The sequence below is a fragment of the Colius striatus genome, chromosome 1 (assembly GCF_028858725.1).
Source record: "Colius striatus isolate bColStr4 chromosome 1, bColStr4.1.hap1, whole genome shotgun sequence".
In the NCBI taxonomy this organism is placed as follows: domain Eukaryota; kingdom Metazoa; phylum Chordata; class Aves; order Coliiformes; family Coliidae; genus Colius; species Colius striatus.
The window spans coordinates 155653702-155676208 of NC_084759.1; the positions used below are offsets into that span (position 1 = coordinate 155653702).

The 22507-nt window shown below is 43.7% G+C and overlaps 1 protein-coding gene across 1 annotated transcript in view; it reads left to right on the forward strand.

The window, feature by feature from the left end:
* GRIN2B (glutamate ionotropic receptor NMDA type subunit 2B) overlaps positions 1-22507 on the forward strand; it is a 167716-nt gene that overhangs the window by 81866 nt on the left and 63343 nt on the right. The window contains exon 3 of the mRNA XM_010210327.2: positions 8978-9092. Coding sequence (XP_010208629.2) covers positions 8978-9092 — 115 coding nt within the window. The remainder of the gene's footprint in view (positions 1-8977; positions 9093-22507) is intronic.

A 22507-nucleotide genomic window follows, 5' to 3' on the forward strand; every position in this document is an offset into this window, starting at 1 on the left:
ACCGCTACAGACCCAGGAAAATCCAGTCACACTTTCTGGACCGAGTCTCCTTGTGGGCAATGGCTCTGCTTCTGCAAGTGCTGGGAATTCACTGCCCTTGCAAATGCGTGAATGCTTTCAACACTTGATAAACGTTTAATAACCCCCAAATCGCTTGTGGCTTCTTGGTGAGCTGCAAAAGTTAAGTTAGTTTGCTGTTTCAGAGAATGTAATAAAGGGATTTACTGTGATCTCTCTAGCTAGTTTAGCCTTGTCTGTTTTCTGACATTTGTGGCAGATTTGAATATGTTTCCACAAGCAAGAAAGTTCTGAAAGCTCTAGAAAAAAAATGGTGCTCACCTTCTTGCTGGTCTTGACTCCCAGGGCAGGAACTGGAACGAGCTCTGCTTAAATACCAAGATGCCCTGATGGTTGACTCCCAGCACACCAGACACCTTCAGATGCACATCTACTCTATGAGCTGTTTTAAGCTGTGGTCTACAACCTTGTTGGTCCATGGGGGATTTTGGCAGGATGTGCAACAATGATTAAGAAAAGTAAGACTGTTGTTAGTGGGATTAAATTCACGGTATGGGGACAGTAGTTCAACTGAAACATTTTTTACATCTCTTGAAATTGACAGACCTTGGAAAGCATCATCCTGGGTGAAAAACCGTTGTGAAGAGCCTCATTTGACTTGTGTTCTGTAACTGCTTGTCCTACCAGTGTTTGAAGGACTGTGCCCTAAGACAGATAAACAGATCTGAAGGACGTCGCTTAACCTTTTAGTATTTGTCTTTTCCTAGTGGTATGGCTTCCATCAGTGACCTGTTAGGTGGATGCCAAGACATAATTATGACCCATTGTCAGCTGTTCTGACAAATATAATTTTCCATGCTTTTACTGCCCCATGTAAGCAGATTTTTAGTCCTTTCAAATGGGAGAAATACTGTGAAGACTAGTTTTACTTTGGGGAAAAGTGATATGTTATCTGTTCCTATTGAATGAAGGAGGATGGAAAGACATGGTAATAAAAAAAATAATACTTTATAAAAGAAATCGGCAGGAATTTATTAACTCAACAAAGCTTTTCAGCTTGATCCACTTTTGGACTGAACATTTAGATTTTATTTTATCCCATCACCGTAAAAATTTTTACCTTAAAGCTATTTTTCTGTTAGCCGTTTTCTATTACTTAAAGGTTTTGTGAGTCAATTCAGAAGTATATTTGTTTTGATCAAAGCTTTTTGGATTAAAAAAAACCCCAACTTTCTGAGAATAGACTGATTTCCTGTGAGATTTATGGATATTTCCAGCTTTAACCAGAGTATGCTTTTAAAACACTTTTTCTTGTTTCTGTGAGGCCAGAAGTTGTAGAGGTATATTCTCAAGCTATTTAGCACTGTATCATTTTCCCAGCAAAAAAGACAATTTTGGATGAGAAGTTCTAAATCAAATATTTTGGGTTTAAAATTGAATATTTTGATATGGAAATTTTATTTGCTGTCTCTTGTGATTTAGGAGCATGGGAATTTTATATTCTTTCTTCTCTTTCATGGGCCAAATCTCCAGTGATATCCATAACCATTGAGGTGATGCTGTTTCTTGTAGGACTCTTTCAGGGTAGCTCTTTACAGGTGATTTTTAACTGAGACTCTTGTCCATGAAAGAAAGGGCAGAGGATGTCACACAACAGATCTAACTGTGTGGAAGCATGACCGTACCAGAAGCTTCATTTTCTGTCTTGTGGTTCTCTTTCTGACAAAATGTTGACCTACTCATGAGAGAGTGTTGTTGCCAAGGTCCTATTCCCCTTTCCCACTGGAAAAGTGGTTTTGATAAGTAATTTTTCCTGACTCTGGCATTTGTGAAAATAGGTCAGTCAGGATGTCTATGAGAAAAATTTGACTTTGGTTGGATTTTCACGATATTACTGTGACCAACATACTAGATGGGGCAAAATGAACATTTATCTTGTCCTTTTCTCCATAAACAGGCCACCTCATCTTAATATGTACCTGTGTTTCCTACAGGTCACCTATCCCTCACAGTCTGGCCTTGGTACTGTCAACAGCACCCTGGAAAAGAGAGTGTGAAATGCCAATAGACCTGAATGATGGCACCTCTTCTCCCTTTTCCATCAAAGGCAATGACTGCATAGGATGAAAAGCAAATGGCCAATCAGGTCCTGCATGGTTATGGGGAAGCAAAAGTTATTGTGGAAACTGAAGCTCACTGAAACAGTTGGGCTGGTAGCTTTTCACCTTGGTGCCACTGATGTTATTTCTGCCCCAGGCTGGAGCTGACCCCATGTTCCCCATCAAGGAGTGTAACTGGGTGATCCTGCTCAATGAATCTCCTCTGTCTGCTTCCTGACAGACATCTGCCCATGCTATAAAACCCTGTGCTGCAGTACTTGAGTTTTCTCTTACATTTTCAGGAGGGAGGCTGGGGACTGTGTATACTGTGGAAAGTGAGCTTTGCTTCTCCTTCTCAAGAATGGTCCTGTCTCATTAGGATCAAGCAACGTGTGTAAGAAAGCAGCCTTGCCATTGCTGTGGCTCCCTATCTACTCCGAGGATAGATATATCCTCAGTCCCCAGGAGCTGTCAGCTCAGAGTCTTTCTGAAATGACAAATTCATGGTAGATAAATAGAAGAAACGAGAAATAAAGTGGAAGAACCTTTTTTTTTTTATTTATTTTTGTGAGTAAGAGAGGGAACAAGGGAAAAGACTAATCCTTCTACTGTATATAGGAGCTGTCACTTGGAAGTCTCAACCCATGTGTACATTGCTTTCAAAACTTTGCTGAATATGAAGAAGAAACAACAAAGACGGATCAGTAGAAATTTGTCTTCCACAAGAAATGAATATTTCACAAGTCAGGATCAAACACCAGGAAAATTCATCTTCCTAGAGGTGAGAGGCCAGAATCTCAGCAGATCAAACAGTATCACTCCACAGATGTCAGATGAATGTCACTTATTTATTCCAGCCCAGTATCTACCCTTTTGTCTTTTAAAAAGGTGTGGACAGCAGGGAGAAACCAAATTAATCTCTTATATCTCTGTTATCTTGTAGCCTGTGGGATATTTCCTAATCTAGATGCTCTCCTAACCTCTTTGCTTAATGAAAACAATCTTGAGCCTTGGGCATTTCTTTAAGCCTGCTGGTCAGGTTGGTTCCCAGTAGCATAAAATGGCTGTAGCTGGGACAGATCTTCCAGTGCAGCATGCCTGCACGGTTTGGAATTTGGTTGACTGCTTTTCTACACTTGCTTTCTTTCTTGCAGTGCATCTCCTCACAATTAGTGCCAACAGGGACAGTGAGAAAGGATTAAATGAGTAAGAGCGAGACACTATTCCTTTAAAGTTCAATTTTTCTAGTCGATGGTTGCTTTTATTTTTTCCCATCTTGTTTTGTTTCTTTTTTCTTGATGATAGCAGAAAGGACAGAGTGCGGCCCTTTGTTACATAAAATCTGCTGCACTCTTACCCTTTGCATGGAATTCTTTCTCTGTAAATCATACCTGACACTGGACAGATGTTACACAGACACAGACAGATGTGCCTGCCTTTCACAACTCCACAAGCCACCAGCACCACAGCAGTGGGAGGCAGCACAGCAGGCTGGGGCAGCGCAGGGCAGCAAGCGATGGGAGAGCTTTGGAAAGGCTCAGCCAGGGTCAGTATCAGCCACGGGGAAGCGTCATCAAAGGCCCAGGCAGAGCCTTGTGCTCACTTTTTCCAGGTGAGCAATTGGGCCTGATAACTCATGGAGACTGACGTCTGAAGAAAACCTCATGCACTCACAACTGGGTCTGGAAGTCTGTTGTGCATGTATTGGCCATCCTCTGAGGCAGACATGGAAATGTTGAGCAATGATATGGAGAAAAAAAACCCAAAGCTGTATTGTTTTAAGCTTTTTATTGTTTTGTTTCAAGAATGGAGGTTTGAATCAGAAGTTGAAGGGATCAGCTGCAGTTTTCTCACTAAAAAAAAAAAAATCTACACTATTTCAGACTTTCAGATGAGAGTAGAAGCTAATAACAGCGTAGTTAGTGCTGGTTAAATCATTATTTGTGAGTCACTTGCCACTTGAAGGTCAGAATTCACATTTCTAGATAAATACACTGACCCTAAACTCTCTTTTCCCTGTTCACTCAGCTTTCTGTCTGTCCATCCTCATCCAGGAGCAGGCATGTGGGGTGGGCATGACTGATGCACTCTGCCAAGACTGTTTGCATCAACCCAGGCTGGATAGATCTTGCTGATGCTGAATGAGGGAACCCAATTTGGAGCTGTGGGCACTTGTGCTAAAATGCAGTGGCACACTCATCTTTCTTTTTTCCTGGGAATTAAATGGGTTTGGGCAGACAGATATGCTTGTCCTTGGTACCTCTGTCTGAGGGGTTTTTAATGGTGTCTCTAGGGGAAAGAAAAAGCCTATTTTACCATGCAGATTCTGCAGGGTAAATGCCGTTCAGTGACTTCATCCCACTGCTGTTGCATTTGGTCTCAGTGTTTCACATTACAGTGAGTTTCCAAGAGGCTGATGGCGATCTGCATCCCTATTCCTGTACCCTGCATCACACTCCACCTATCTTTTACCCTGCAAATCCTCTCTAGTGGAGGTATCCTGTAGTCTTTCTTTCCCCACCCTCCACCTACACCCTGTTTTTCCCTTGTGTGCTGGACTGCTGAGATCACTTCTTGGTGCTGACAGTGGAGAGGCTGTTTTATTTATATGGCCTGTCTTATTCAGGGAAGTGGTCGATGTTGGGATAATCATGCCATTTCAGACAGACTACTTGTCTCATTGGAGTGTAACAAGCACTGACAGGGCACAGGGGAGAGAGACTGTGTGTGTGTGTATATGTGCACACACATGTGAGGCAGGGAGTGCAAGGGACTGAATCGAGGCAATGTCCAAATTTGCCCATCCAGCCAGCAAGGTCAGGAGGAGCTGATTCCCGGTAAGGCACTGGAGGCAGAAGTAGGAGTAGTTACCACTGATTTCAAATGCATCTACCTCAGAGCTGTCTCTGTGGCAGAGAAAAATTCAGTTAACACCCTTCCTGTCTCCCCCCAAGCCCCCTCCGTCTGCCACATTTGCCTCTTCAGGCTTTCTCCATCACTAGCTGAAACCATTTAAAATGTCATAATCTCTCTGCTGGTCCTAAATTGGCCATCTGATGTGGTTTTAATGCTCTATTTCCTATGCCAGCCAGCCTTTGAAACACTCTATGTTAGCTTGCAGGGCTGGCAGCCTCACATCTAGGACGAGTGATGTTACCTAACAGTCAGAGCACAGGATGGGGAGTTGAGTCCTCCCGAGTCTGATTTGCTTTGAGTCCAAGGACATATCCCTTCCTTCTTTGTTCCTGCTTGCTGGTCCATACCATAGGGCTCATAATGTCAGCTTGTTTCCACAGTGTCATGTATGCTTTGCTCCCATCCAGCTGAGTTTGGACATTGCAGCTGCTGCATCTCCACTGCGCTGGGGAAGGACTCAACCATTTTGTGCTTATATTGAGCAGCTCCAGAATTGCCCACATAAGCAAAATGCTGTTGCTAGCAAATTAAATTAAACTGCATGCGCCTTCGCCCCCACACCCCCTTTCCCTCTTGATCTCAGAGAGAAGTCACAGGCACAATTTCATCTTGGGTTACCTCACCTGCATGCCACAGCCTGCTGCCCTCACGTTGTGCCCCTGTTGCAGCTGGTGGCTCAGTGCAGACCATGGCAGGGAGTCTCCCAGGGCTAGAGTGTGTGTAGGCTGTAACGAGGGAACAAATCCCCCTGTCCCCAGCAGGCAGCAGTTGCGTTGGCATACCAAGGCAGTGCTGCTGCCAAAGGGGATGACTCTCGCTGTGGTAGTGATGGAGGGCAGAGCCGCTCGAGTGTGGCTGCCTCGCAGCACACTGCTAGCCTGGGGTGCCAGGGAGTCCTTCAAGCCCTGATGCTTTATCGTGCAGGCATCCCTTTGCTCAGTGCACCCAAGCAAGCCCTGCAGGCCCCTGTGTACAGCTCTCACCCTGCATCTCTGCGTTGGTGATGGGACCCAACATGCCACAGTCATGGAAAGTCACATGTCAGGAAAGAAGCTGGAGGGAGAGAGCTGCTTCCTCTGCACTCCTTCTGCAAGCTTTTGTAAACATATTACTGAGTTCAAGAGAAAACCCTCTGAAGAGGTATTGTTGCAAATTTGGAGACTAATTTCAGTCATTAAGAGGCAAAGTGAGGGATTTTAGCACTGCTTTAAGTGTTAAATCTCAAGGCAGCTCCAAGGAATGGAGTCATTGATGATCCCTCCTTGATTATTATTAGTGGTTCTAATCTTTCCAGTGGAAAACAAACAGAAATGACACTCTCTTGTGTCATATCTGTTGCCAGTTTCTGTGAACTCTTCTAGTCAGGCTATGCAAGGGAGATTCCCATAGTGGCATCATTCTTGGATGGGAGTGGAAAGAGGGCTGAGAATTGTCTAATATTGCTATCTGTGTAAGTAGGCGTTGGCACTGCTTTCTAACTACTGACATATAATGTTGCATCTCCCATCAGTCCAATGAAATGCTCATCTTCTTGGAGCCTTGTTTTGTCTTTACTCTGGTAGCCAGTTTGGAGAAGTAATGAAGTGGATGTACCTGTAATTTTGGTCTCTCCCACCACTAGAGCCTTACATGGGTCTTCTAGGCTGCACATACCCAGTGAAGGTCTGTACTTGCTATTCCTCAGTACCTGAGCAATGCAAATGGTTAGGAAAGAAACACCAGAAAAAGAGCATGTGTGGTATAACATGGGATGTTTTATACCATTGCCATCAATCGTGTGTTTAAGATTTTCCATGTGGGTGACATTTTGGGGTTCTCTCAGTGTTTGGGTGCTGAATGGGTCCAGTGTTTGGAAAACAAAAAATAATCTGCCTTTGAAAATTATCCTGTTGCAAATGTTTCACACCGGCCTTCCTTGTGGCTGTTTCCTATATTGTGCATGTCCCCCAAAGGTCACAGTGTGGATCAAGTATGGAATTTTCTTTAGAATCATAGAATGGTAGGGTTGGAAGGGACCTACAGAGATCATCTAGTCCAATTGCCCTGCAGAAGCAGGGTCGCCTAGATCAGGATGCATAGGAACATGTCCAGGCAGGTCTTGAAGACCTCCAAGGAAGGAGACTCCACAACCCCTCTGGGCAGCCTGTGCCAGGGCTCCATCACCTCAACAGTGAAATAGTTTTTTCTTATATTTAAGTGGAACTTTTTGTGTTCCAGCTTCATCCCATTACCCCTTGTCCTGTTGCTAGCTACTATAGAAAAAAGGGATACCCACCCTTTAGATATTTGTAAATGTTAAAAAGATCTCCCCTCAGTCTCCTCCAGACTAAACAGCCCCAGAAGCAAACATAATTGCCAGTTGTACTTAATAACAAAAAACTAGTGGAAAAGTTTGATTGATTAATGGAGTTAGGACAAAAACGTTTGGGAAAAGGAAGAAGCTAAAATCATGACCTGCTTTTCTACTTGCTTTCATTAAATTAGCAGGGAGCACCCTGTGTGCAGATAGTGGGAAAGTGAATCAAATGGAATAATAGATTTCCCCCCCTTTTTTTTCCTTGAAAATTGGTTAAAATTGTGTTCAGAAGGGACAAACTGAAGCTGAATATCAGGAAATGTTTCCTGGTGTCATGGTGTAATAGAGCAGAAGAACTTCTCTGTAATGGAAATGTTGCTTGTGTAATTTATAGGAGAACCAGGCACAGCACATGAGGGCAGAGTCCTGGAGCTAGCCCCTCAGGCAGCTTGGTCACCTCTGCCTCTCATGGTGATGTGATGCTACTGGTGCCAGAGCAGGTGTATAAAGGCAAAATCTACTTCATGCAACAGGATTGTGAATTGAAGTGAAATATATGAACAGGGGAAATGGTCAGAGTGCCATGGAGATGTCATATAAGCCACTGAACTGTGAAACGTCTGTTTTCCTCCTCCTCTTCCCCACATTGTCTAACAGTTAAGGAAACAGTAGCCCTGAATCTCATTTACAGCAATGTCACTTTAACGTGCTCTCCTGATGCAGCAAGGCCTTGAAATGAGTGTAGCTGCAGTCTTGGTCCACTTAAAGGTCTTCTCCACTGGCAGCGCCGAGTGAAGAGGCCTTAGGATAAATAAGATTGAAGCCCAGAATGTTTAATAGTCCATTTGTACAGCTGACATGAGATACCCCAAAGCGGGGGTGCCTTACACAGAAGTGATGGGGCCTTTCCAGACAAAGAGAATCATTAACGTTGGCTGTGGGGATTTGCAGGGCTGACCACCCTTTAGTTTGATCTTGCCGGGCATAAGGTATGAATCTGTCTCTTGAGAAAAGGACTTTTGCTGGGCTATCTTGACATCCACTGTCCCTATTCCTAAGCTGCTCCAGGTGATTGCTTTGGGCTCTGCAAGGCACACTGGGTCTGACAGGGATGGAATTTCTTACAGGTGCACTGCTCCTTACCCTCTGCAGCTTCCCTTAGCATAGCCTCAGTGTTTGGGCTAGGGGGAGGCTGTCTCCTCTACTTCACCTGTTGGCCATTGCTGCCCTTGAGTGATGTGTGAAATCCCCTTTGGAGAATGAGTAAAGTGCAGGCTGTGGAGTATGTTTACACAGCTAATTGCTATGGATCCCTCTGCCCTTTGCAGTAAGGGGAAATGAAGGATAGCGGGCACACGTGTGTGCATGTGACTCCTACATGTGCTTTCAGGAATTCATTGAGAGCCAATGTGGGACATCAGTTCCCTATTCCAGTCATAAAAAAGGGGGCAATTGCTTTGCCTTGCCTGATTGTCCCAATTCCTGGAGTAATTCTCCTGTTTCTTCCCTCTGCTTCCTCTTAGATTTTCCATTGCTTGTGCTGTACTCCTTCCCATCCCAGCATAAGCTGCAGAGAGGAGGCAGGCGTTTCTTTTGGGTTTGGCTTCCAAGCATTAACGTTCTCCTTGCTCTTTTTTCTCTCCTGCAGGTACCTGATCAATGTCACCTTTGAAGGCAGGAATTTGTCGTTCAGTGAGGACGGCTACCAGATGCATCCCAAGCTGGTGATCATCCTTCTGACCAAGGAGAGGAAGTGGGAGAGGGTAGGACATGTTTGGTAATTCTCAAACTGCATCAGGAAGGAGGATGGAGGAAAGCTCCAGGAGAATAATCCCCTTCACTTTTTTGTACTTTTATTATCAAGGGCTGGAAATCTCCTCCCTGCACCCTGAAACACCAGTTTCTCCAATACCCAGGCTGCTGTCTTCTCCATGCAGGATGCCGTTACATTCTTCCATTAGCATGCATAAAAAATTAATCAGCTTCCCTTCTGTAACCTCTGAACATAAGTTTTCCTGCCTTTCAGAGAAGAGACCTCTTCTGCGCTGTGGGTTTCAATGGCAGAGACAGAAAATATTCCCTGCATGGCTTGGAGGCAGTGAGGTTCTGTATGCTAAATGACTGTGATTGGGCTACAGCCACATGTAATAATATATGCCTGTGTTTACTGTGCTTGATATATCTGGCCAGTGTCATTCGCAATGGGATGGTGCATTAAGTAGGATGTGTACGTGAGATCATATCAAGTTGTTCAAAGATCCAAGTTTGCATATTTCTGAATAATTTGCATGTAACCCAAAGCACCATTTTAGAAATGGTGTGGATTTGCAAAACTTTGGTTCATTTCACCTCCCACATAAATGTCAGTGGTCCGGGCTCAGAACAAGCACTCCCAAAGGGTTTGAATTGAAGCAGAAGGGGTAGTTTGAGGGCTAAAACATTCAGATATAAAAAGGAAATGTGGGTTAGAAGTCAGAGTGAAAGCAAGGAGAATTCAGCAGAGCACTCAATAGATATGAAGCAGAGCTTGGTCTGGATGTGATCATGTGTATAGCTTAGAAATATGCCCCTTTACCAGGCACAGAAAGCTTTCTCTCCTTGGCTGCTTATTCTCTGCATGGACTTGCAAATGACCTGCATGGTTAAAGCCAGGGAGAAATTCATGGGGAAATGAGAACGAAATGGAGCTCTCCAGAGACGTGCATTCAGGAGAAAACTGGAGGAACAACTTTTGAAAGAGGCAGAAGAGCCACTGCATTAGTGCCTGGCAAACACTAGTTGCATGAGTTTGGTTTCCAGGAAGACTCATCAACTTCATGGTCTTGGCACTGTGCAGACCAGATAAAAGTGTGTGATCTGGGAGAGTCAGCATATATCTCAGTGAGACAAGAGTGTGAGGAAACATACAGCATGGCATCAGCATGTGTGAAGAACTCTTGGACATGTTTGGAGGCAGTCTGACTGGATATTGCACAGGGGGCTGGGCAGTCAAGGCTGAGGCTGCAGAGACCTCACATCAGGCTCCATCTATCACACAACTTCACTAGGGCCCATCAGGCAAGGTCCAGGAGGATTTGTTCCTATCTGGCACCAAATTTGTTCTCACAGAGGAAAACTTAATTGTCAGAGCAGGGAAACAGGGCAATGGTATAAATCCTTCTAGGGATTATTAGGTTGACTGTAGGGAATCTGTCTCTGGAATTCCTTGCAGGCTCTTGGGAGGCACAGCTAAATGCAATCTTCTTTTGATCCTGCTTGTCACGTGCATTAGCCCGTCACACCCTCAATGAGGGCTTGGAGGCTTCTGTGGGTCATAAGAGGAGTTGTTCAGTCTCTGAGAGCATAATTGTGGTCTGCCAAATGAACCAGACAAGTAGTGGAAGAGATGCAGGTGAGGTGGAGTGTTGGGGTTAAATCAGGGACCTGCCTGAGCCTTGATGTCTGAGGGGTCTACTTGGCATGCATTAAACCAGAACAGTTGTTCATTACATAGGGGCTGGACTGAACTGAGGCTATGATGAAATACAGTATTAATGATATGAAAACCCCATAGTGCTTCCTGAACATAGATTTTTTACCTTGAAGTGGATGTGTTGCTCAGTGGGAAGATCAGATTTTTACAATCAAACTCTGAACTATCTGAATTTTACACTGGCAGCTTCTTCGTGGAAAATGCAGAAATCATCTCCAACATACTCTGATCACAGACAAATATCTTTCATGCCTGGAACCACATGCTCTTTTTCTGAGTTTTCTCCATTCATTGGAAATGCAAACATTAAAATATAAGGGTGAAGCAGATCTTTGTGGCAACGACCATCATTTTGCTCTGTGTTTGCAGAGTTAGGCAAAGCAAAGTGCTGGCCCTTGGCAGCAGGCAATGCCACAATACAGGCCATGAAATATTCAGGGGACTGGAGAATCTTCTTCATAAGGAAAGGCTGCGGGAACTGGGGCTGCTCATCTGGAGAAGAGGAGACTGGGGGGAATCTCATTAATATTTACAAATATCTAAATGGTGGATGTCAGGAGGTTGGGGCATCACTTTTTTCTGTTCTATCTAGTGACAGGACAAGGGGTAATGGAAAGAAGCTGGAACACAAAAAGTTCTATTTAAACATAAAAAAACCCTGTTTTGCTGCTCAGGTGAGGGAGCCCTGGCACAGGCTGCCCAGGGAGGATGTGGAGTCTCCTGCTCTGGAGGTCTTCAAAACCTGCCTGGACACGTTCCTGTGTGACCTGATCTAAGTGGACCTGCTTCTGCAGGGGTTTTGGACCAGATGATCTCTAACAGTCCCTTCTAACTTCTACCATTCTATGATTCTGTGAATTATTGATATATTATTAGCACACTATCCCAATATCTTTGTGAGTGCATTACTCTGCAGTGTAAAATCATCCAAACTCTCACTATTTTTTTGCTAAATTAGAAAGGTGTTTTGTCCTGGCAACTTCTAGGCAATACATAGAAGAAACTGCAGAAAGCATAGGAGAGTTTCTAAGTCAAATGCTCAGGTGGTAGGAGATGAGAGACAAGAAGCTGCTTGGAAAACATTACTTCAGTCCACTTGTGTGTGTTCACTATAGCTCAGTCTTTAGTTACATCTCTGCACGCTTCTATCCATAACCAGACACCGTGCCTGAAAAGAACGTCAAGAAGTCATTTAGTCCCTTCTTGTGCTCAAAGGAGGGATCAACTGGTCTGAAGTTATTCCTGACAGATGTTTGTCTCACCTATTCTGAGAGTACTTCAGTGTTAGAAACTCCATTAAATCTTTTCCATGGCTTCTTTCTCCTTACCATGGAAAGTTTTTCTAATGTCTGACCTAGATTTCCCTGACTGCAGTTTAAGCCCATTACTACTCGACACCTCCCTAGCAGACACAGAAAATTGTTTATTCTCCTCCTCTTTTTACCTTCTCTATGTATGTTGGAAGGCTTCTCTCATGTTGTCTCCCAGTTGTCTCTGCTGTAGATTAAACACAAATTTGTTCAGTGTCTCCTGATAGGTCATGTTTTCCAATCTTCAGATGATTTTTGTTAGTCTCGATGTAGTGACAGAGTTTGCTGTTCTGTACAGCTTGGTGCAGTTGATTCTCGAAAGAGAGCAAATGGATTGTAAGGAGTACGTCTCATGGGGTTTGCATAGATAGATAAATAGATAGATATGGAAATGTTTTAAACTGGGTGCAAAGCCTTCCATTTTCTGAGCAGCAAGGATCCAGTCAGTGACTGGTCTGAGACTTCAGGCCTGTGAAAATTTTTGAGGTTTTGATTTTTCATCCCAATTTGGGAAAAAATATATTCAAAACCTCACTACTTATTTTAGAACAGGTATTCGTTTTCCAGAAGAACTACAGCTGCTTCCAGACTTTGCTGATGATAGATCTCCTCTTGTGTCCTTCAGATAGGCTGAAGCCTCAAAGGGCTGACAATCATGAAGGAACACGTAGAGCAACCACTTTCTGGAAAGGGACAGTAATGTGACCTCTTCTGCTCTTGTAGTCATGAATAACAATTCCTCTTGTGGTAAGCAAATGTGCTGCATTTAATTCACTTCTCTGTTCTCTGCTCCATAGGAGCAGAAGGCTGCGTGCCTTCCCTCACTGCCTTTTAATTAGATAGTTTGTAGAACGCTTTGCTTCACTGTCCAGACAACCAGGTATGCAGATGGAGATAGTGAAGGAAATCCACCCTTATGCCCTGTGAAGGGCATTGTCTCAACGCAGTGATGATCTGGGGCCAAAGGTCTCACAAGGTGAGCCAGAAGTGTGGTACTACAATAGGTTTTGTGTCTGTGGGTTGTGGTCTTTTGTGTGGAAAGAGTTTTCACCCAGCCTTTTTTGTCTACTGATCGCTCTTCTGCTCTGCGCTTCTATATGATGAGGACTCCACATATGATGAGGACTTGTTTCTGGGTTCATGATGCCTTTGTGAGAGCTAGAAAGTGCTGCTCTCCAGCTCTTTCTCACATCACCTTCCCTGCTGAGACAGAGCACAACAGTCTTGTCCCCATTACCGCCAAGCTTTTCCTGTCTGCTGCCTCGCTTTCCCCCAGAAAACCTGGGAATGACACAAACATTACCATCTCTGAGACCCTTTTTGAGATTCTTCCTCTTTAATGTCTTTAATTTCTAGTGGGTTTTGCATCACTTCTGTCGCTAGGTTGTTCTCAGCCTCTCCCTTTTGCTGATGCTTCTCTGCCTCTTCCCTTCCGTGTGTCACTGTGGATTCAGAGCACCTTTCCATGTGTCTCATGACAGCTCATGTGCCACCCCACAGAGCCCTCTGGCTGCAGGCTTCCTGGAGCATCTCTTACCACACATACTCCAGAAACTCCTGCTCCTGACTAGACGAGCAAAGCCCCAGGTGATGAGTTTGGTTCATGTGCCACTACAAGCTATCTTAGAGAGGGACAGATGGGGAACTTTTGACATAAGTTTCATTCTCGCTGCTGCATGTGCTAATCTGCCTCTATCAACCTTCATTCCCTTCAGCAGATAAAATGTTTGCCTGCTGCTGCTCCTGTAATTATCAGTATTTGACTTTTGAACTCTTGAAAATCAATTAGCAGCATCTGTTCTGCTTCCTCTAGCCATCGGTGTGGCCATGATTACAAATTCATGGACAGGCTGCTCTAAGCCTGTTACCCTACACCATTGCACACATTAGTGCTCCCCGGGAATGGGGCCATTTGCTATGAGATGCTGTCAGCTGCCTCAGTGACTGTAGACTTCCAGTACTTCCCAATGCTGAAACAGGGTGAAAAATGGTCCTGCTACTTTCTGTTGCATGGCCTTTCCAGAGAGGTGTTCAGGCTCGATCATAGTCCACTTAAGGTGAGTTGGCAAACTTGTGTGATGTTGTTCCTTGCTTGGGACAGAGCAGTATCATGCCAACCTGTGCTTAGGAAAGGTTCCCTTGGGATGTGGGAAGGCTACAGAAAGGTTTTAGGGGGAAAAAAAATGTAGGAAAAAGAAGGTTTGTTTTATCTAAAAAAAAGAAAGGGAGCAAGGTAAGTCTTCAGAAGCCTAAATCATTGTTGAAAAGAGGACGTTATGGTCAGTTGCTTTTCATGTTCACTATAAGCAGAAAGAAGAAGAAATCTTGCTAAATTTTCAAGCAAAAAGATTTTGGTTAGTTATATGGGGAGCTATCTAATTGTTAGCATGGCAAGACATGGTGAGGCTCATTTGCTTGTGAGGCTCATTTGCTGGAGGACACATAGAAAAATATCCAACAGTATAGGGTCTAAATCTATCTTGTCCTGCCTCAAAGCTGGTAGATGCAGTAAGTGATCTCTTGTGGTTCTCTGCCTGCCTACATTTCTGTGATTAGATGAACAAGATGAACCTGAAGAGTGTCTCACAAGAGACCACTTATTTGCTAGGAAAGAAAAACTGGGTTATGAACAGCAAAAACTTGAAGCCTGGTCCAGTGAGGACATCATTTCTGCAAGCTTCTAGCATGTACCCTTTTTCCTTTTTTTAAGAGCGGGCAGTTGGTGTATAAAGGCTATTGTGAATAGCTTCAAACAAAAGTCTGTATGGAGTCACTTGTCACCTCCTGCAGTCTGCAGCTTTGAAGGGCTGATGAACATCACCAAGATGCTGAAGAAGCTATAGCTTTTGACAATGATACAGCCTTCGTGGTGCCTGGTCTCATGTCTTTCCGTGCATTAAAATAAATATTCACTATTATTTCTTTGTGAGGTTCAGTGTCCCAGTGTCAGAAATAACGGGGGAGGGGGGGAGAAGAGGATTGAAAACCTGATCAGTATTCTTGGCTTTTGGCATGAGTCTGTGTGGTACTGGCTGGTTGATGCAGAACCATTATGAATCATGTACTTGTTATACTTCCCAGCAGAAGAAAGGATTTAGATTTTTTTTTTAATTATTATTCAATTTTCTGAAGAAGACTCTTTAAAAACAAGAATGTAAGATTGTGAGGTCAAACCTACAGGTGTACAAATCCAAGCATCTTCTTGGAACGTCCTCTCCTGTCTTTGGAAAGATGATGAGGTCATTTGAGAGAGTTTCCTCCTTGTGTTGTCTGGTGCCCACCTGAGCAAGACTTTCTGATTACTTACACATGCATGCATAGGTATGCTTGCCTTCTTGGGGTGAAAGTTATTGCCTTTAGTCAGGTTCTGCTCTGTGTGTGGATTTTCGGCACCCTGACCAGGTACTTTGGAGAGGAAATGTGTTTTTTTTCTTATCCCACCGTCTCCTTTTATGGAGAGACAAGATTGGATTGTTTTTGCCAATTGGTCTTGTTTTGCTAATTTCCCTGTGTACATGAGGATTTATGACTCATTGTCCCTGAGGAGAAATGGCATAGGAGTTTGTTTGAACCTACTCAGAGTTAGTGACTGATTCTGTTCCCATAGAACCAGTTTTTAGAAGGATATAGCAACACTTAGGGCAGACGAACTGTTCTGGATTTAAGCACATATGGCTCAAATTAGAATGGAAGTCTGTGAATGCATTTCCCCCTTAATTGTAAAGTGTTCTTTCTGGACGTTTCTCTAAGAGGCTATAATTTTCTGAATCCCTCGCTTCTCATTAGACAGCAGATTTGCATCAAAGAATACATATTTTATGGATACCCCACTCCCAAGTGAGTGTCCCTTAGATACCTGATCTAGGTCACATCTGATGGCTCTGTTTATGACCCTAATTTCATCAGACAACCAGATGGCTTTATTTGTGCACCTATGCTTCTCATATGCACCTATGCTGCTTCTGGTCTGGCCTCTCACAGTTGTCCAGGAGATAACTGTATATATTAATAGCTAATTATGGCCATGTTAATCTTATACTGAAGCCTAAGGAGAAGGGCAGATGCAAGTCCCACACAAAGCTTTCCTTATTGGGTGATAAATGCAACAATCTTTCTGAAAAAGCCTTCTATATAACTCTTGTGGATCATGCTGATCAAATGCTGACTGGTCATATCAGACCATTAGATTAGATTACTGCAGCCTGCAATAATGAGCTAGTCCATCTCTTTGACCAAAGAGGACACTATCTGGTTATGTTCTCCTAACCACCATATATTATGTCAGCATAAGCTGTTCACTCTCTTTGTCACTTGCTGAAGCAGTTCCTGACTTTGTTTGCTTGAATTTTGGAGTGTGTTTGTATGATTCATGAGCCTGCAGAAAAATACTCTGGCTCTTCTCCACCAGGCCCTACTCCTTGGCTACCGGAGGGAATTCTTACATTGAAACAATGACAGCTTCTTGGAGAAACCTTGTCCTCTAATGCAAATCAGGTATTGGGAAATCTGGAGATCTTTATTAAGGGCAGACCATAGTTAGAATACCTCCTACCATTTCTGTGCTGGTGTAGCTGGTGAGGGTGATAGTAACCATCTGATCTTTACTGGGGCTGTGAACCTGACTCCTTGGACAGGGCAGCCCTGAGGACTGCACTGCTAATGTGGTAACACTGTCCAGCCATGGGAGAGGAACTACTCTTGTCTTGGTTGTGTTCTGGATGAGAACTCTCATCTGGGGCTTTCTTCCAGCTGACTCGCCCACTGTTCCCCTTGCTGCTTGTACACACAGTCACCTCTTGTGCATCATCATTGCTGTCCCCAGCACTCAGTTACAGACTTGGGACTATGCTCTGCAGGGAGCTGTGTGAATGCTAACCAGAAAGATGGCTCCTACCCCAAAGTGGTTACACTTTAATTAGAAGACAAAAGGCAGCAGATGGGTACAGATGGACAACCGGGGGAGTACAAGGGAACAATCAGACAACATTAGTCAGCATGGTAGGCAGCAGGCTTTACACACCAACTGCCTAACTCTTGTGAAGGCTTTGATAGGCAGCAGAGAATTATAACTGCTTTTGTGCAAGCTTATGGGGCCCTCACCAAGAGTGTGAAAGGCAAATGGGAAAAAGCAGTAAAGGTGCTTTTGCATGCGTGAAGACGTGCAGTGGAGAAGGTGCAACAACTCATAAATACCCTAGGCTACTTGAAAATTTCCAGTCTTCTTAACATCTGAGAGGATAATCCTGACTTTACAAAGAACCTAAAAGAAGCTATGGTAGAACTGCATCTTGTGATGTAGCACCATCTCTCAGTGCAAGGCTGGTGCACTGGTGCCAGAGCCTCACTGCTTCTGGTTGAAACCCCTCCTGCTTGCTACCAGCTTGGAGGTTTCCGTGGCATGTCAGATGCTGCTAATGTCTCTGTGTCCCTTGCATTGTGAGCATTTCATTTCATGGAAACATGTTATCCCATCATGTTGACAATAAACATCCATATCTTAATTCAAGTGATAGCTGAGCTGCTGTGGGAAGATGAGCTTTCAAGCATGGGTACAGTAATTAAATATTCCTGTCACTACACAGTATCAAGGATCTGTCCTATCATCCCTAATCAGTCCACAACATCCTAAAAAAGGGAGGAAAGGGGGTTTGATTTGGTAAGAAATGAAAAAAAAAAAAAAAGCAGCTGTTGGGTTGCTTTTGTGAATGAAAGCAAATTCATATTTCTTTTAGAGTCCACACAAACTGTTTTTCTGACCTGAAAACCAAAAATTAATCAGGTCATTTAAAGGTAGTAAAAACATTTTGTAACACAGACCAGTCTTGACAGAAAAATGTCATGTGAAAATCAAATTTTCTAAAGCTTTCATTTTGCGCATTGCCATTTTTAAGCAAAGCATGTCATTGTGAAAAGCCTAGGTGATATATGCTGACATTTCTCTCCCTTGCTCTTCAGGCCAAAACTCTCGTCTAATTTCCGTCTAAGCACAAGAATGGCTTTTTATCCCCAACTCTATTTATGAGTGAACTGACTATTTATCAACCTAACAGTAATTGCTCCAGTCGTACTCCACTTAGGAGTGACATGGGCAGGTTGTGTGTTTTACAACACCAGATGGATACACCATACAGCAAATTTCACTTTCTCCTGCTTTGTCCCCAGCCACGTGCTGGAAATCACTTCAGGGAGTTTGTGGCAGCCACAAATCACACAGGTTGACTCAGTGCCATTGGGAAAGGTAGTTTCCTATTGCTTTTGGTAGCCAGACTATGCAATGAAAAGACATCTGAGGAAAGCACGGGAGTTTTGGTGGTGATTTGAAATTTGTGAAGAGATGAGGGCAGAGAGGAAGCAGACAACCAACTGAGTCTGGAGAAAATGCAGGCGTAGCTTCCTCTGAGTGAGGCTCACAGTGAGTGAACGTGCCTCCAGTGCCCGAGGATGTGTTTTCATCTGTTCGGTTGCATTTGCTTGAGACTCTATCTCATGTCAACAATGTATTTGCTGGGCCTGTGAATCCTTTGCTTTTTCTATTTTTACATTTCCAGAATGTTATTAACTGGAGGCTCTGTTTTCCTTCCATGAGGCTTGAGAGAAGGGAGATGCGCTGTGCCCTCATCTGTATATTCATTGGACCCTATGTTTTTATTTTGCTTTTTTCCTTTGGTTTCATTATTTTGTTCTTTTACACACCATCTTCCACCTTTTTTTCTTCTTTTCTAGGGTTTTGGCAGTTTACTTTTCCTGGTGTAGAAAAGATCTGACCATATTTACTGCTGAGTGTATTTGAAATACATTTTTCTTAATATGTAATTGCTCGCTTTTTTTTTTCCCCAATAAGGAGTAGCTTGTTTGTTATGTCTTTGACTTGATTTCTCTCCTCTGCTGTTGGTTCTGACCAGCATTTCTGTGCTCAGCTCTCATACCCTCCTTGCTTTGAGCTTGAATCCCGATTGTGCATGGTTGACTTGGCTTGATGCTGACCTGCTTCGTGGCAGTATTTTTTACTAGACAGGACAGTTGTCTCCCCCGTTGTTTTCTCTGCATGGTTATGTGTTAACTCATCCGCTACTTTTCAAAGGTATCTTAGTGTTAAAACTGTTGGTTATCACTGGAGCTACTGTGTGCTTGACTTACTGCTCATGAACTCTGGCATGCATTTAGTGTCATCGATTTGAGCGTACAATATGTTCGGCATCGTTTGTTTTCCCTCTGCCTGAACTGTGTTTTCTCCAAGTCTGTAATTTTTTCAGACTGCCTTTGGTAACGTTAGATCCTGACACTCACTCTTTCGTTGCCTTGTAGTGGTGTCTGAGTTTCTGTCACTATGCTTTGGCCTCTCTTCCTCATGAAAAGCTCTGATTGGGGTTCATTTCTAAAATGTGCTGGGGGTTGTTCTGTCTTCTGCTGAGTCAGCGGTTTGCCAGGCTTATTTGATTTCCCTCTGCCGGGCTAGCTGCATTCTGCAATGTCTCCCTCCCACTATGCCAAGCCCTGAAGAATTCTTGACAGCCTTTTTCTTGTTCCTCTTTAAGCTTTCGACTTGGTCTGCATTTTGTGTGACAGTTTCTGGTGCTTGTTTGCCTTCGGTTTATTTTCTCAGTTGCTGTACATGATAATGACTTACACTTCTATTGTTCTTTCCTTCGAGAAGGGTCCTAAGCACTTTGCAAAATTAACATACAGGCAACATTTCACTGTGAGTAACATTCAGCCGCTTGTGTGGTGGAATGGGGTTAGGTTGTTTAATGATGCAAAACTGCACTGCACAGCCATGTAGAGTAAGAAAGGCGAGTCTCAAACAGAAGGAGGTGAGGAATTTTTGCTTGGACTCTGGCCAATTTTGTCCCCAAAGTCTGTTTTTGGGGAAGATGACACGGATCATTAAAGACCAGGAGTGATAACACCCGTGTCCTTGCCTTTCCAGATGATAATGCCTGAGCCTCAGAAATACGGTGGGAGGAACAGGTGAGCTTGTGAAGAAACATAGTTTGGGATCAACAAAAATATTAATTTTGGTCAGATGCAGAGGATTTATTTTGGAACTTTTGCTGCTGTAAATGAAAACTGACATTTTGGTGTTTTCATGCAGACTCACAAAAGCCTTTAGATACCATTCACAGAGGCAATGTGGAGGAGGAAATGGCAGCATTTTCCCCCAGATCCCAGAGCCTTGTTAACCAGGTGGTGAGGACAAAGGCAAAGGGAAAACCACATTCAAATCCTTTCTGCTTGACTCAGAATGGAGGTTTAAATTGTAGTCTCCATCATCTCTCAGGAGGGGGGGTCTAGCCCTTGGGACTGGAATGTTTTGTAATGTATTTTTTTCTTTTTTAATTTCAACTTCTTTGCCAGGGAGTACTTGAAGTGCCTGCAGATGATTGTTTGGACCCAAATTTCCGTCGCTTTTATTAAACATGTTCAATAAAGAACATGATTCTTGTGTGTGTGTGTTGGATGAGTTTGATTAGTGGAAAATTGAAAAAGCAAATCAACCTGGGTTTCGATTGAAACAGTAACTTATTTTTTTGTGTATATATTGTTCAGACCTTCCTTAGAAAAATCGGGTTTTGTGCAGCTTAATCATAACACCATCTTGTTCAGTGTTAGGGTATGCAGGATCAGCCCTTAGGAGACTGGTGACACTGTTCAACAGGGCAGCATGCCACCCACTGCATAACAGGGGTGCATGGCACAATGGTAATGCTAATAGGTGCTGCAGATCCTTTTGTTGTTCCAGTGCACCCTGGTATTATGTAATCCTGTGGGGTTTTTTTAGAAGAAATTGGACCTGCTTTGGCAGAGGATTTGGACTAGATGATCCCTAAAGGTCTCTTCTAACCCCTACCATTCTATGATTCTGTGAAATAGTGTTTGCTGGTAAATCAGTTTATATTGGGTGCAGCACTGGACAGCAGAGGTGTACTGCAAGTTTTCCAGTCTAAGCAGTGTCATACAACAGTCTCGCCATCCAAGCTGGGACATCTGGCGATAATAGAGTCCCTTCTGCAGTCCGATGCCTGAGATCAGCTCCTGCATGCTGAGTTTAACTGCTTGCTCCAGGGATCACCTGGATGTTATAAGAATTCAGGACTGCTCAGGTCACTTCTTTCAGACCAGGGCTTTACTTTTGTTCTTTTTTCAGAAGTGGAAGCTATTTGCTTTCCTGCTTAGATGTGTGCTCATTTTCACTGAGGCCACAGTTCTTTGTATCGCTGCACTTAATGATGTTTGCTTTGTAAAAACTGCTGCGATTATGGCAGCATCACATTTCTGTAGCTTTTCTGTCTCTGACAGGGGCTGCCTGTGGACAGCTGCTTCCCTTGGGCTTCTCCTGTGTATAGATCAGTGTGCATTTGTAGTTTCCACCAGCTTCATGCGTTATCTCTTGTCTCACAGGTGACTGCTATTTGAGGTCTTGGCTTTTGGGATGGCTGAGGAACAGCCCCATAGAGATCTGTACATGTCTGTGTTTCAACAGTTGTTCTCATCCTTGCTCTTTTTCCTGTGTTTGAAGTCCTGTGTGTGTATATATTTTCCTGCTCATTGCCCAGACACCTTGCTCCAACCTGGGACTAATGGAGACAATGTCTTACAAATAAAGATTAAAAGAGTACAGTCTAGTGAAATCTGCACTAAGGACTTTCTCCATTAAGAAGTCCCACGTCTCAAATAAACACTCCAAAGTATTCCCAGGCTTTACTGTTCAATGTTACTTGAACTTTAGTTAAAACCTGCTTTCTGAGAGTAGCCTGTGTATTACTGGACCCTTGCCTGGTTACTGAGGATAGATTTTTCTCATGTATGAATATATTTGCCAGATAGGGAGTACAATAATTTTCTATAAGTGTTTGAAGGGAATAATCAGTAAGAAAAGGAAGGACTTCTTTAGGACGATCCAGATGAGTGTAATTAAAGAGTAGTGGGGAGGCATGAGGTAGAGCAAAAGTTCATTTAGATTGAATATCAGGGATCAAGAGGTTCCTTTAGAAGATGCAAACCAGTTATCTGATGAATGTGCTGGGAGCCTGATTGCTGTGGCTGTTGGCTATGGGACAGGACAGACCAAATGGGAGGGAAGTGGAGAGGAACCGACTGCAGAAACTTTTATTTTCACTGTTCCATGTCTGTCTATGTGTTGCACTGGAGGGTGGGCAGCACATCCACCCCCAAAGGAAATCCCTCCTCTCCCACATATTCTCTGCCTCCAGCCACCTTTTCTGCCTTCCTGTGAGCAGGAGCATGGAAGAAATTCCCTTTGCCTTCTGCTTGAGAAGCACCCCTGTACCCTGAGGAGCCCAGCAGGTCTCTGTGCTGCCCGCCCTGTGCCTACACGGCTGGAATTTTCCAGGAGCGTCCCCCTTCACCGTCACCATCGCTTTGCAGACTCCAAGAA